A 12086-nucleotide genomic window follows, 5' to 3' on the forward strand; every position below is an offset into this window, starting at 1 on the left:
AATCGAGGCTAAGGGTATGCCATATGTGCTGTATATCTTCTGGTCACGGGACATCCCAGTCATAACTCTTCTTCCATAGATCTTGTAGTAGAATCTTGGTTCTGATGGTTACAGGGCTAAGCAGGCCTAGTGGATCATAAATTCTGGATGTATACTTCAAGACTGCTCTTTTTGTCACTTTGTGAAGTTGGGGAATAACTCTTGGAGGAAATGACAGCATGTCACTAGTGGGATTCCAACGTAAGCCTAGGACCTTGGTAAACTCATCACTATCGAGTACGCCGACGGTACTTGCGGTATGACGTAAATTGTCGCTGTTAGAGGTCCAGGAACGTAGATTCATGCCGGCGTTGTACATCAGTGTTCTGGATTCCCAGAAGTAGTTCAAGAGGTCTAATTCATTTGTAAAGCTGGATACTACGTTGTCTACGTAGAGGTCTCGCTCTATAATGGTAGCTGCTTTGAGGCTCGGGTTCAAACGTAGGTGCTTGAGGAGGGTCGCATTCAGCATGAATGGCGAACATGTAGCGCCGAATAGCACAACTTTAAAGCGATAGGTAATCAAGGGACTACAGGGATCGTTAGTGTTCTGTAGCCATAGGAATCTCGTAACATCTCTGTCACTCTCGTGCAGGCCCACGTGAAGAAAAGCCTTTTCAATGTCTGTGGTAACTGCGTATCTGTTGTACCGGAATCGGGTTAGAAGGGAAGTCAAATCGTTCAGGATGGGCGGGGTTGATTCTAGGCAATCATTCAGGGACGGCTCATCACGGGATTTTCGGCAGCTGCAATCATACACAATTCTAATGGGGGTGGTAGAGGAATCCTTTTTCACTGGGTGATGGGGTATGTAGTGCACTCTTGTTGTCTGGGAATCTTCGTCAACTTTCTCTATAAAGCCTCTTCTTTCCTGTTCTGCGATGATCTCGCCATACTTCTGCAGTATCTCTGGCTCTGCGCTTAGTCGCCTGATAGTGTTCTCGGTTCTGCGTTTGGTAATCTGGTAGTTTGTGGGAAGTGGAGGATGGTCTTGTTTCCATGGTAACTGGGCAGTGTATCTTCCATTACTATACTGAATGGCATTCTGCTGATAATTCTCAAGGTAGTCTGTGATCTTCTCGTCATCGGTACTATCGGCGATCCCCATACCCTCTAGCTTCCAGAATTTCTCTAGGCTATGGACTTCATCTGCACAGGAAGTGATAACGTTCAGTGCATGTTGGGTAGAATCTCTGGAGGTCGAATCAGGTAAGCGTCCGGATAATAGGTAGCCAATCTTGGACTTTACTGCCGTGGGACCATCTCCACGTCGTACCTCATCTTCAACAATATCCCAGTAGAAATCGGCGCCGATGAGTAGGGATATGTTAAAACAACTGTCACTGCTCACTGGATGGGCTAACTTAAGACCACGTAAGTATGGTAAATTAACACTGGAATCTTTCAGGTGAATAGTAATGGGATTTGCTATGGTCGGGACAATAATAGTTTTGATAGGGATCTTTTGCTTAGAATCTGTCATCAGGTAGACCGTAGTGGTATCAAGGTGCTGAACTCCGTCACTCCTCCCTCCAAATGCCGACAAACAAATTGTCTCGGTTGTCTCCCTTTGCAGTTGTAATTCTTGCGCTAACGACTGTGTTATGTACGATCGTTGTGATCCTTCATCAAATAGGATAGTAGCGTCTAAAGAATGGTTTTCTCTGGAACATATAGGGGCGATGGCTGTCTTCAGTAAAACTCCGGATAGGGATTTTTGGGTTGATGATGCGTGCATCGTAACTTCCGGTTGGGGATAGGACGCTTGAGCTGGTGCCTTTGGGTCACTGTGAGTCTGTGTAGGTCTAGTAGGTTGCGGGGCGTTTTCTGGCTGGCAAATACTTGTGTGATGCTTCTTGTGATACTTCTGACATGTACGACGTGACTTGCATCTGGACATCATGTGTGAACCAAGGCAGTTGAAGCATAGTCGATTCTTTTTTACGACGGCTAGTCTGGATGCGACGTCAGGGTACTTGGTACAATCTATGGAACTGTGTGATTCCTGACAGAAGGCACACTTTACTGGGTTTCTGTGTGATCTTTTAGGGGGAATCATGGGGTTGGAAGAAACTGGCACAGTTCGTTTCGTCTTTGTACCAGTATAAAACGAAGCTGTTGACCCATACATGTCTACTTCCGGCTGATGACTTATAGGACCGCCTGCATCTAATATGTTTATTTCCCTGGATATTGCCTTGCGTAGATCTAGTAACTGTCAGTCACCGTCGCCGTGCTCTCGGGCTAGGTTACGTCGTACTTCTCCTGGTAACTTATCTAATATTATGGGAACTAGTAAGTTGCCGTACGTGTCCTGATACTGACCATTGGACTCTAGACTACGGATATACGATTCCATCTTATCGTAGAAACTGCGCAAGCTATGGATACTATTTGTCGAGGCTGGAAGCTGAAGAAGGGCTTGCATAGTGGCGTGGGTCATTTTTTGTCGGCGACCATACCTTTCTTTCAGTAAATCTATCGCTCGAGCATAATTGGCATTGGTCTGCGTAAAACCTTCAATAGTATTGGCTGCTTCAGATTCAAGCTGAGATTGCAAGTAGCTGAACTTTTGCACATCAGTTAGATTATAATTTAGATGTATGGTGGATTCGAATGAGTCCCAGAACGTTTGCCAACGTAAAATATCCCCGTCGAAAGTAGGGAGCGTAAGTTTCGGCAGTCTATGGAAAATGGACGAGTTTGTAGAATTAATAGAAGCATTACTTACAGGTTGGCATGTATATTGTACTCTGTCTGTGGCTATACTCTGTGACTGGGCGCTTGCGTTGCTGAATGGTTCTCCAGGGCAGACGTCAGTGGGATACAACTCTGTAGACCGGATACCCTCCGCAGACTGGACACGGAACTCTGAAGGATGGAAACTGGACCCTGTAGGTTGGATACTGGACCTGGTAGGCTGAACATCACTACTGGCGGTAGTTGCGGCTTGGATAGATGGTGTGGAAGATTTGCGGTTGCTCTTAAAAGCTTGAAGACTTCTGATCTGAATTTTTACGCTCAGCATGTAATCATCGGTCTCCGTCATCTCAGTTAGTAAATCTTCGCCATCAGTTTGCGCTAGTATCTTTTCATTAGTACCTTCAAGTGACTTGAACTTGGCCTCTACTGCCTCAAGAATCGTGTCGAATTCCACCATGTCGACATCGCTACTTTTTACATCTTCAATCTTTTTCAGCTGGGCAGTAATGACGGCTTTCTGTGCCTCTCGTATCTGGAGTAGTTTCTGCTTCATTTCTGTTGATTTTCTTTGGACACGGCACCAATATCTTAGATATAGTGGAATACAGCAATAACGACGCTGTTCCAGGTTCGATACCTTTTTAATAATGACGTTACATACAAAACATTGCAAGGATGTGACGTTGACGTTTACGTTACGTTAAAGCGCGCCAATTCCCGACAGAGCCAAAGCAACGTTCTGATTAGTCAGTATAACTTATAGCAATGCTCTGATTGGCTAGCGATATGACGCATTCTGATTGGTTTAATTCTCAAAGGAAGGCTAGCTTACATGTTAAAACTTGTCATTTGTGCGATAGTTTGGTTCAAAGCTGTTCCAAACTAGAATTTCTATTTTTAACTAGCCAATCAAAATTAATAGGAATGACCACTGTTACTAAAAATACCTCGAATGAAAAGTATATAATAGCGCTTTCATCAGACAAAATCATTCAGAAGTCAAATCATGGAAAAAAGCTCGGGAGTATTCGAGAATATGATGAATTCCTTCGCTGCTGACCTAAAGGAAGTGTGTCCAGTACATCACAAAGTATGGATTAATGAAGTGCATTACAGTAAAGTACATTTTGGGTTTTCCGAAGACATTTGGGTAGAATTATTGACAAGCTATATAAGAAACAGGACGAATTTGAATGTAGACCTCCATCATCCACACTGGTGATCCGTATACGGACATGGGGATTAATTTGCCTGGCGGTCATTATTTGGTAGACATAGAGTGTGCTTTACGTGACTCTCTGGAAGCGAAGGGGTGTCTCTATGTTAAGTACAAGGACATAACAAAAACGAGAATTGATTTCGATATGAATTACTCCACATGGATGTACATGCTCCGAAACTACATGAGCAAATATCATCCGAAAATAGAACTCAAGTGGTGCGAACATAGCTTGCAACCAAATTCCTATTGCCCCTGTAACATCAGTACGGAACCTGAAGGACCCGAAAATATCTACATAGATGTACTTACTATGCTCTGTGATCATCATGCAAACAGAAATTGGTAGATTTAAAAGCGTGTCAGACTTGAATTCGTTGCTGATTTGTGTTGATCAAAATGTGTATGAAGGACAGGCTAAAGAGACAGTTTTATAACGAATAAATGATGGATGTGTTATCATCGGATCTCTGTAGAAAAATATTTTCCGACTGTGTAGAAAGACCCTACATACCGTTATATTACATGTTGGACTATGAGCCGTATAGAATGGTTCTTAGTAAAATAACAGCACAAAAGTTTCCCCAAGAAGGCACAAAACAGTGGTTAAAGCAAAAGAGCACTTTTATATCTTTTAAAGACACTTTGATCGACATGATTCGTTTTCATAAGATGAATTTAAGTATTGAGGCGATCAGTGAAAGTAACTGGATGACTTATATTCCTGAGAACGAGGAAATAGCGCTTTATGTCAACGATGCGATACGAGGTGGCGGCCAAGAATTTCAATACGGTTGGTTTCCAGTCCAAGAGAAGAATAATAAACATAATCTTATTTTACTTACGAAATCTGTAGATATTATTGATGCAATTCTTCATTTAGAACTGCTAGAGACGCTTATTGCGAAGCATGATATCAATTTGTGAATCGATGTTGAAGAAATAAAATACAATAAAGGAATATGTTGCATACCCAGAAATCTAAGCCAATTTGCTGGCTTATTGGCGAAATTGTCTCCCTTGAAAACAGGTTATGGGGTGTATCGATTAGCCATTATCGGTCAATTTACGCCTATTGAAATATAGAAGGAAAAAATCTTTAACACATCAAATGACATCAAAAGCATCATCTGACAATATTTATTAAGTTATTGAAGTAATCTGCAATATTTGCACATTCTTTCAATATAATTTTTAATAAAATAAAATATGATCTTCTTGCTTCCCTAAGCGTTTGAAATAAGTAACTAATTTTGATCCCGAGTCCCATTGATTTCTGTAGGAAATGACAGATTTTAAGCTTTACATGGTCTTTTAGAATGATTTATTCTTATATTTATAATCATCTCACAACATTTATTAAGTTATTGAAGTAAACTAGAAAAGTTATTCTTTCTTTCAATGAGTTTATTTTTAAATTATTTTTATGTCTTCTTGCTTCCCTAAACGTTTGAATATCACTGATTTTACTAATTTGGAAAATTTTGCCCATCACAGTACACGTGTACTGATGACACCGGATAAACTGAATTAGATAGACATGTGTGTCAATCTAATTCCGTGTTTAATGTCATTACTTTGTCAGATTAAATAAAAATAAAGTTATTTTAAATTACATGTTTAAATAAAAATATTCCTTTTTTTAATTCATTTAATACCATTTTCACTACTAGAATTATTTATTGCATTAAAACGTAACATAACATAAAGTTGATTAACATATAGAACTACATGTTCATATTTAAACTTGAATATTGTACATGTAAATATAACAAGTCCATTGGGTCGGGTGTAAATTTCATGTTTCTTGTTTGTAAGTATTATAATATTGTTGTTAAAAATTTCTTATTTTATCTTTTTGTAATGATTATATATGTATGATAAAGTCAAATAACGTGTTTGACAATAAGTTAACCGAATGCTGACATATTTCTGTTTATTACCGTTACTAATTGGATTAGTATCTGTTTGTCTGACATGCCCCGCGGCCTAAAGGGACAATTATTACGGCTCTTGCATAAACACTTTAAAGTTAAAATCTACATTATGGATATGGAAAATTTTGATAATTTGTCTTACCGTTCAAAATACAAATTCACATTATTGTAAAGTAAAATGCATTTATAGGTCACGGATCCATAATATTTAAAAACTTTTTTAAATTGAAAAGACACATTTTCAAGGAGACCCGAAATACATAATATATTTCGCCCTCATAAAAATATTTTAAAAATTAAAGGGACTATCCTCCAGATCGTTCGACAACAAGAAAAAATACTTTTATAGATATCTGGAAATAAATGCTATATTTCTTAAGAAGGCTTTAAAACTTAATTACTGAAAAAGTTTAACTATATATTACGGAAATACTTGAGAATTTGCTGTTTTTCTATATGATGAAAATCGAAAAGCGATTGTAACGCTTTACTCAAGGTAAACTGTCTCGATTATAAAAAAAAATCTATATTTTGAAGTCATAATTCACTTATTCCGCTATAGCGCTGTTGGTTTCGACGAAATATTTTAGACACAAAAACACATCTTCTAGTATTAACAAACTTCAATTTGAGAGAAAGATTATTTTTAGCCAAATCTGGAGGTCATTAAATACATATTTTAAAAATACGTTGAGTAATGGGAATTATATGCTTCCTGACAATTTTTAAACAAATTCCAGATTATCATTCAAAATCACCAATTTGAAGAAATAAGAATGTTATGTATATCAGGTAATAAACATGACGTCGATCTAATTCCGTCTTTGTCAATTAGGTTAAAACTGTTATTTCAAATTACATGTTTGAATAAAAATATTTAAATTTCAAAAATTATTTTTTAATTAATTAACTTTTAATTTATGATTCACATATATTTTGCCCTTAAAAGATATAATCAAAAGTTTAAATATATATCTAAAATGCGAATATCCTTCCCGGCTCTCAATTTTGAAACAAAAACCCGATTTTCATTCAAAATCACCAATTGGAGGAATACACTGCAAATTGCCTCGGGCAAGGTATAAACTCCGCTTGTGTAAAAAGTTTCACAATGTTGTCGCAATACCCCTAATTAACAAAACCAGTGTAAGGTCAAGATTATCAAGATAAGAGAGATTAACAAAAGTCGATACTCGCGTTAAGATGGTATAAAGGGAAACAACCAAATTTAACCGATCTGGCTTAATAATCAAGGGACAATACTCTTCAAAACACGGTCTCATTTCTGGACATGTTTTATTTGTGTACACCACCACACCTACCGACGCTTCATCTTTTCTTTCAAATCAAATTCAAACGTATGGGTTATAAATAACAAAGACATATTGTTCTTTCAATCTTTTATTGCCAAAGCTTGTATCACTAATACAGGTTATATGTATCAATTAAAATAAGACAAAATAAAGTCATCATTCAACTTCTTGCAATACACATCAAACGGTTTTACAATGTCCTTCATTTTTCGTCCAGAACATCGGTTCATAATGTAATATACGCAATACAGCCCACATATGTTTGAATCTGTATCCTGTATTTGACTGAAGTTCATCCAGTAACGCTTCTTTAACACTTGCTCAAAATGAACTTTGTAGTGCTCTGGTCTATTACCTAGTGAATCGAAAAATTCGTCGGGTCCCCTTTTAGGAAAATAAAAGGCCACCCAATGTTTTCCTGATCCCTGGCTCGTGTCTGTATTTGAGATGACGTATTGTCCCCTACGTATCTGAAGTTGATCCGCAGCACATATTGTCACAGGGTACTCTTTTAACATTTCCTCGAATTCATAGTTATTCATTTTAAAATGTATAGGTGTTCCAATCCAAAGTATCTTGGGTCATATTTTCGCGATATTTCTTACGTCGTGGGCTGTCTAAATCACGACTCATAGTTGTGTCCAATGTATCCCCATGTCGCTTTAGATCACTATGCTTTCGTGACCGTCTTATTTCCGACCTAGCAATATCAACCGCTTGGGCTACGGGTGTCACAAGTTTTACTGCGGGGAGATCTTCCCCTTTTTGTTCTTGTTTCATTGCTTCTCTTTTAATTCAGCCATTTTTCTTCGATGTGCACCGCTTCCTACAAAGTAACGTCCATATAATCAGGCCGTACGTATCCGTCCGTCAGGTCTTTGAAGTGTTGTATCCCTTTTTCCGGGTCCGGTTTATCCGGTATCCATTTTTCTTGTTTCTTAGTTTGTTAGCCGACTGTAGAATCTGCTGCTGAGTAGGGTCGTTTTGTAGCTCATAAAAGTCAATTAGAAATCGGGCATAATTTTGTCTCAGTCTCTTTCTTAATTGAGGCAATTCGTCATTAGCTGTGCGATGGAAAGCTTCTTTAAAAGAGAGCCCTTGTTCTGTATAGTTGTTAACTTTAGCTTTGAATTGTTCTTTAATAGATTGTCTGAGAGGATCTCCTGAAAACGCTTATCCCATATCTCACGGCGTGATCGCTCTTCTATAATCTCAACTTTTCTACGTTTACCGGGAGGTCCCTTGATCAAAGATCGTTTCTTTACAAAAGTATCATTATTTTCTGTTTCATCATCACTATCATCATGGTCATCAGAATCCTCCTCCTCATCTTCATCCTTGTCATCAATTTTGTCAGATAAGTATCCTTCTCCATTGAAATAGTCTTCTTGTTTATATTCATTATCTGTTCGTTTTCTCTTTTCTGGTATGTTCGCCTCGAAAATGTTATCACGTAAACGGTGTTGTTCTGGGGTGCTCGATTTTAAGTCTATTACCAAATAACCGTGCGGTCTTGATGTCGCTCGTTCAAACCGTTTCATAAAGATGTTACTAGACGAAGGATATATTCTTCTTGCCAATGTAGCTACTTGCTGTCTATCAATAGGATTATTAAATAGCACCAGATACTGCGTATTCAAAGCGATATCTCTGCAGGCTTTACCTTGAGGAAATAAATTTTGGGCGAGATATACGACAGATATGTTCCTGTGGTGACTGCCCTTCGTAAAGAGATCAGCAATTCTTTGATCGCATTTAGCTTCAGTCATCAAGTCGTCAAAGACCAGCAGGTTCCTTTGACTAACATTTATATATTGGGAATCATTCAAGTAGTCTGGAATACCGTGTACAAATTCGACCCCGGGGATTTCACGCTGAAGTTCATCATACAATGGTTGCCATTGTCCAAAACACCATATGATACGCTGAGGCTGAGGTCTTACAAGATTTGATGATAGCAGTTTTCTTGTCCATTCAGTTTTTCCACTACCACTTGGTCCTGAAACGACCATAGAAAATGGATGTTGAAACGTCGTCTCTCTTGAGATGTCCCATGTTTGTAATGGCGGTGAAAAACTGTCAGTGGCTTCGTCATTTCCGTGGACATAACGTTGATGTCTCCGCATGTTGTCAATCCGAGAGAAAGACTGATGGCAAACAGGACACTGATGCATTTGTGAAACTGATGTAAGTACTTTTTATCAAAAAGTCACTGCTTTATTCTGTTAGCCATTCTTACGCTTTCTTGGGGCAGAGGAGTAGTGGAGGAGGAGGAAGGGGAGGAGGAGGAGTTGAGGAGGAGGAGGAGGGGACGAGGAGGAAGAGAGGAGGAGGAGGGGAGGAAGTGGAGGAGGATGAGGAGTGGAGGAGGAGCAGGAGGGGAGGAGGAGGAGCAGGAAAAGGAGGAGGGGAGGAGAAGTGGAGGAGGAGGAGGAGGAGGTGCGGAGGAGGAGTGGAGGAGAAGGTAGTGAAGGAGGAGTTGTTTGTATATACAGTAACTCGTAACACCTTCAGTCATGGTTAAGGTTTAGGAGTATATCACCAAAACACAGAAATATTTTATAAACGAACAACATCGTTACCAATATTTTACCTGACCATTACATGTTCTGCCGTACTGTCCCGTACTGAAAATATTCTGAAAAAGTTGTCCCCCTTTGAAAATGAATGCCATTTGTAAAGAAATAAAAATAAACAATCGCTGAAAACTGTGTTCCACCAAGTTATGTGAAATTTCAATACTCGCACGCTATTACAAATGCATCAAAACAAACATGTGTAACAGTTCCCTGAAAATGGTGAGTTTTTAAAAGCGCTTGACTGTCTGGAAGTGGGGCCTGTTTAAACAGTTCTTTTTTCGGAATTAAATGCTTATATCAGTATACTGACACTTGTTTTGTAGAGTAATATAAGTAATATACACGCTATCATTACAAAAACAACACAACAAGTGTCAGTATACTAAAATAAACATTGAATTCCGAAAAAAAGACTTCCTAAATGGGACCCACTTCCGGGCAGTCAAACGCCTTCAAAAACTCACCATTTTCAAAGAACTGTTACACATGTTAGTTTTGATTCATTTGCAATCGCATGCGAGTGTTGAAATTTTACATAATTAAGTGCAACACAGTTTTCAGCAATTGTTTATTTTTATTTCTTTACAAATGGCATTCATTTTCAAAGGGGGACAACTTTTCAGAATATTTTCAGTACGGGACAGTACGGCAGAACATGTAATGGTTAAGTAAAATATTGGTAACGATGTTATTCCTTTATAAAATATTTCTGTGTTTTGGTGATATACTCCTAAACCTTAAATTTACTTTTGACTTATACGACTTATATATGACTTGTGCGTGTGATCCCTGAGTGATCAATCAGAATGCGTCATATCACTAGCCAATCAGAGCATTGCTATTATCTTTACTGACTAATCAGTACGTTACTCTGACTCTATTTATTTTACTTTACCCTGTGAATTCGTTCATTGTCATTTTTGATCTCAAAGTGTAAGGATCAGATAAGCTTACTTTGACGTATTTCTCGCATGAGTGATTTGACTTCCGGTTTAAGTTTATTGCCTTATAGTACTTATCGAGACCTTTGGTTAGATACCCTACATGCCTAGCTTTTGTTCAATAATGAAGGAGTTAGCAGGGTTTTAACGCTTGAGTAATTTTGGCTTATTATTCGGTTCCTTTTGGAAACACAATGACCAAAGTATGCATTTTATGAATCCTCTTGTAAAGACCTTTCCTATGATACCTCACTTGACCAGGTTCGAGTCTAGGAACGCGCAGAAAATGTGAATTTTACGCGTGATTGATTTCACTTCCTGTTTGAGTGTACCAACTTATAGTACTCGTCGACCTTCGGTTAGATACCCAACATGCTTAGGTTATCTTTAATAATAAAGGCGTGAAGCCGGGTGTTTCCGGATGAATGATTCCGGTTTTAACCTCAATATCTGGAAAACGGATAGAGATAGACCCATAATAGTACATATTTCGGAACCTACTCGAAAAGATTTTTCTAACGGTACCTGTCCCGAGCCTGTACGATGACGTTGAAATTTAATGACTTCATTTCCGGTTGGCACCTAGGTTACGGTAAAGTGCACCCTATAGGCTTTTCAAAAATGTCTGATACCCAGAATGTAAAAATGGACCCTAAAACGTCTTTTTTTTTTTGGTGATTTTTAAGCAGCCTTCTCAAAAAGTACCTAACCGGTTCTAAAACTCTAGATGGTCATTGAAAATGTTGGCAAATATTTTAGAAAACTATCAAAATCTTCTTTAACATCATATTATTGATGGTATGAAAGAGGCACTAATACTCGAGTTCCCAGTCAGGAAATTTAATGTGTTTTCCCCATACTTGCTCCGATAGGCATCGAGTACTTTGTCACGCGTGAATTCAAAGTCAGGAAACTTAATGAGTTTGCCACATGTATTCAGAGATGCAGAAAGTGCCCTATCACGCTTCAGCGCTATTCCGAAAAAGATAATGAGTTTACCACATGGACTCAGAGATGCAGAAGTGCACTTTCACGCGTGAGAGCCAAATGGAGAAGTTAATGACTTTTTCATCCGGTATAAATTTACTCATGAATACCAGAGCTCAACCATCAAAGACTCGTTTGATTAATGACCATCGCATGAATGACCTCTTGTTAAAACAGATACATGGTCATTTACTTAGTGGACGCCTAGGAGGAAACATCGTAAGCAAAAAAGTAGCCTTTTATTTTCAGTTAACGTTACTTCTAACGTAGCTATCTTAAATAAAGCTTTATGTTTTTAATTTAAAAAGTGATACATATTTTACTTTAGATTAGTAACGTTCTTTGCTTTTAATATAATCTGTTTAAAT

The 12086-nt window shown here is 38.3% G+C and overlaps 2 protein-coding genes across 2 annotated transcripts; both read right to left on the bottom strand.

The window, feature by feature from the left end:
* Window positions 1–43: 43 nt before the first annotated feature.
* LOC128553735 (uncharacterized) lies at window positions 44–2170 on the bottom strand. The gene has a single exon (XM_053534911.1). The coding sequence runs from the start codon at window positions 2168–2170 to the stop codon at window positions 44–46; it is 2127 nt and encodes a 708-aa protein (XP_053390886.1).
* An 87-nt stretch (window positions 2171–2257) lies between these two features.
* On the bottom strand, window positions 2258–3295 carry LOC128553736 (uncharacterized). The gene has a single exon (XM_053534912.1). It carries the CDS (start codon window positions 3293–3295, stop codon window positions 2258–2260), a length of 1038 nt encoding a protein of 345 aa, XP_053390887.1.
* Window positions 3296–12086: the final 8791 nt, after the last annotated feature.

This window comes from Mercenaria mercenaria, unplaced genomic scaffold (assembly GCF_021730395.1).
Source record: "Mercenaria mercenaria strain notata unplaced genomic scaffold, MADL_Memer_1 contig_4259, whole genome shotgun sequence".
NCBI classification, from domain to species: Eukaryota; Metazoa; Mollusca; class Bivalvia; order Venerida; family Veneridae; genus Mercenaria; species Mercenaria mercenaria.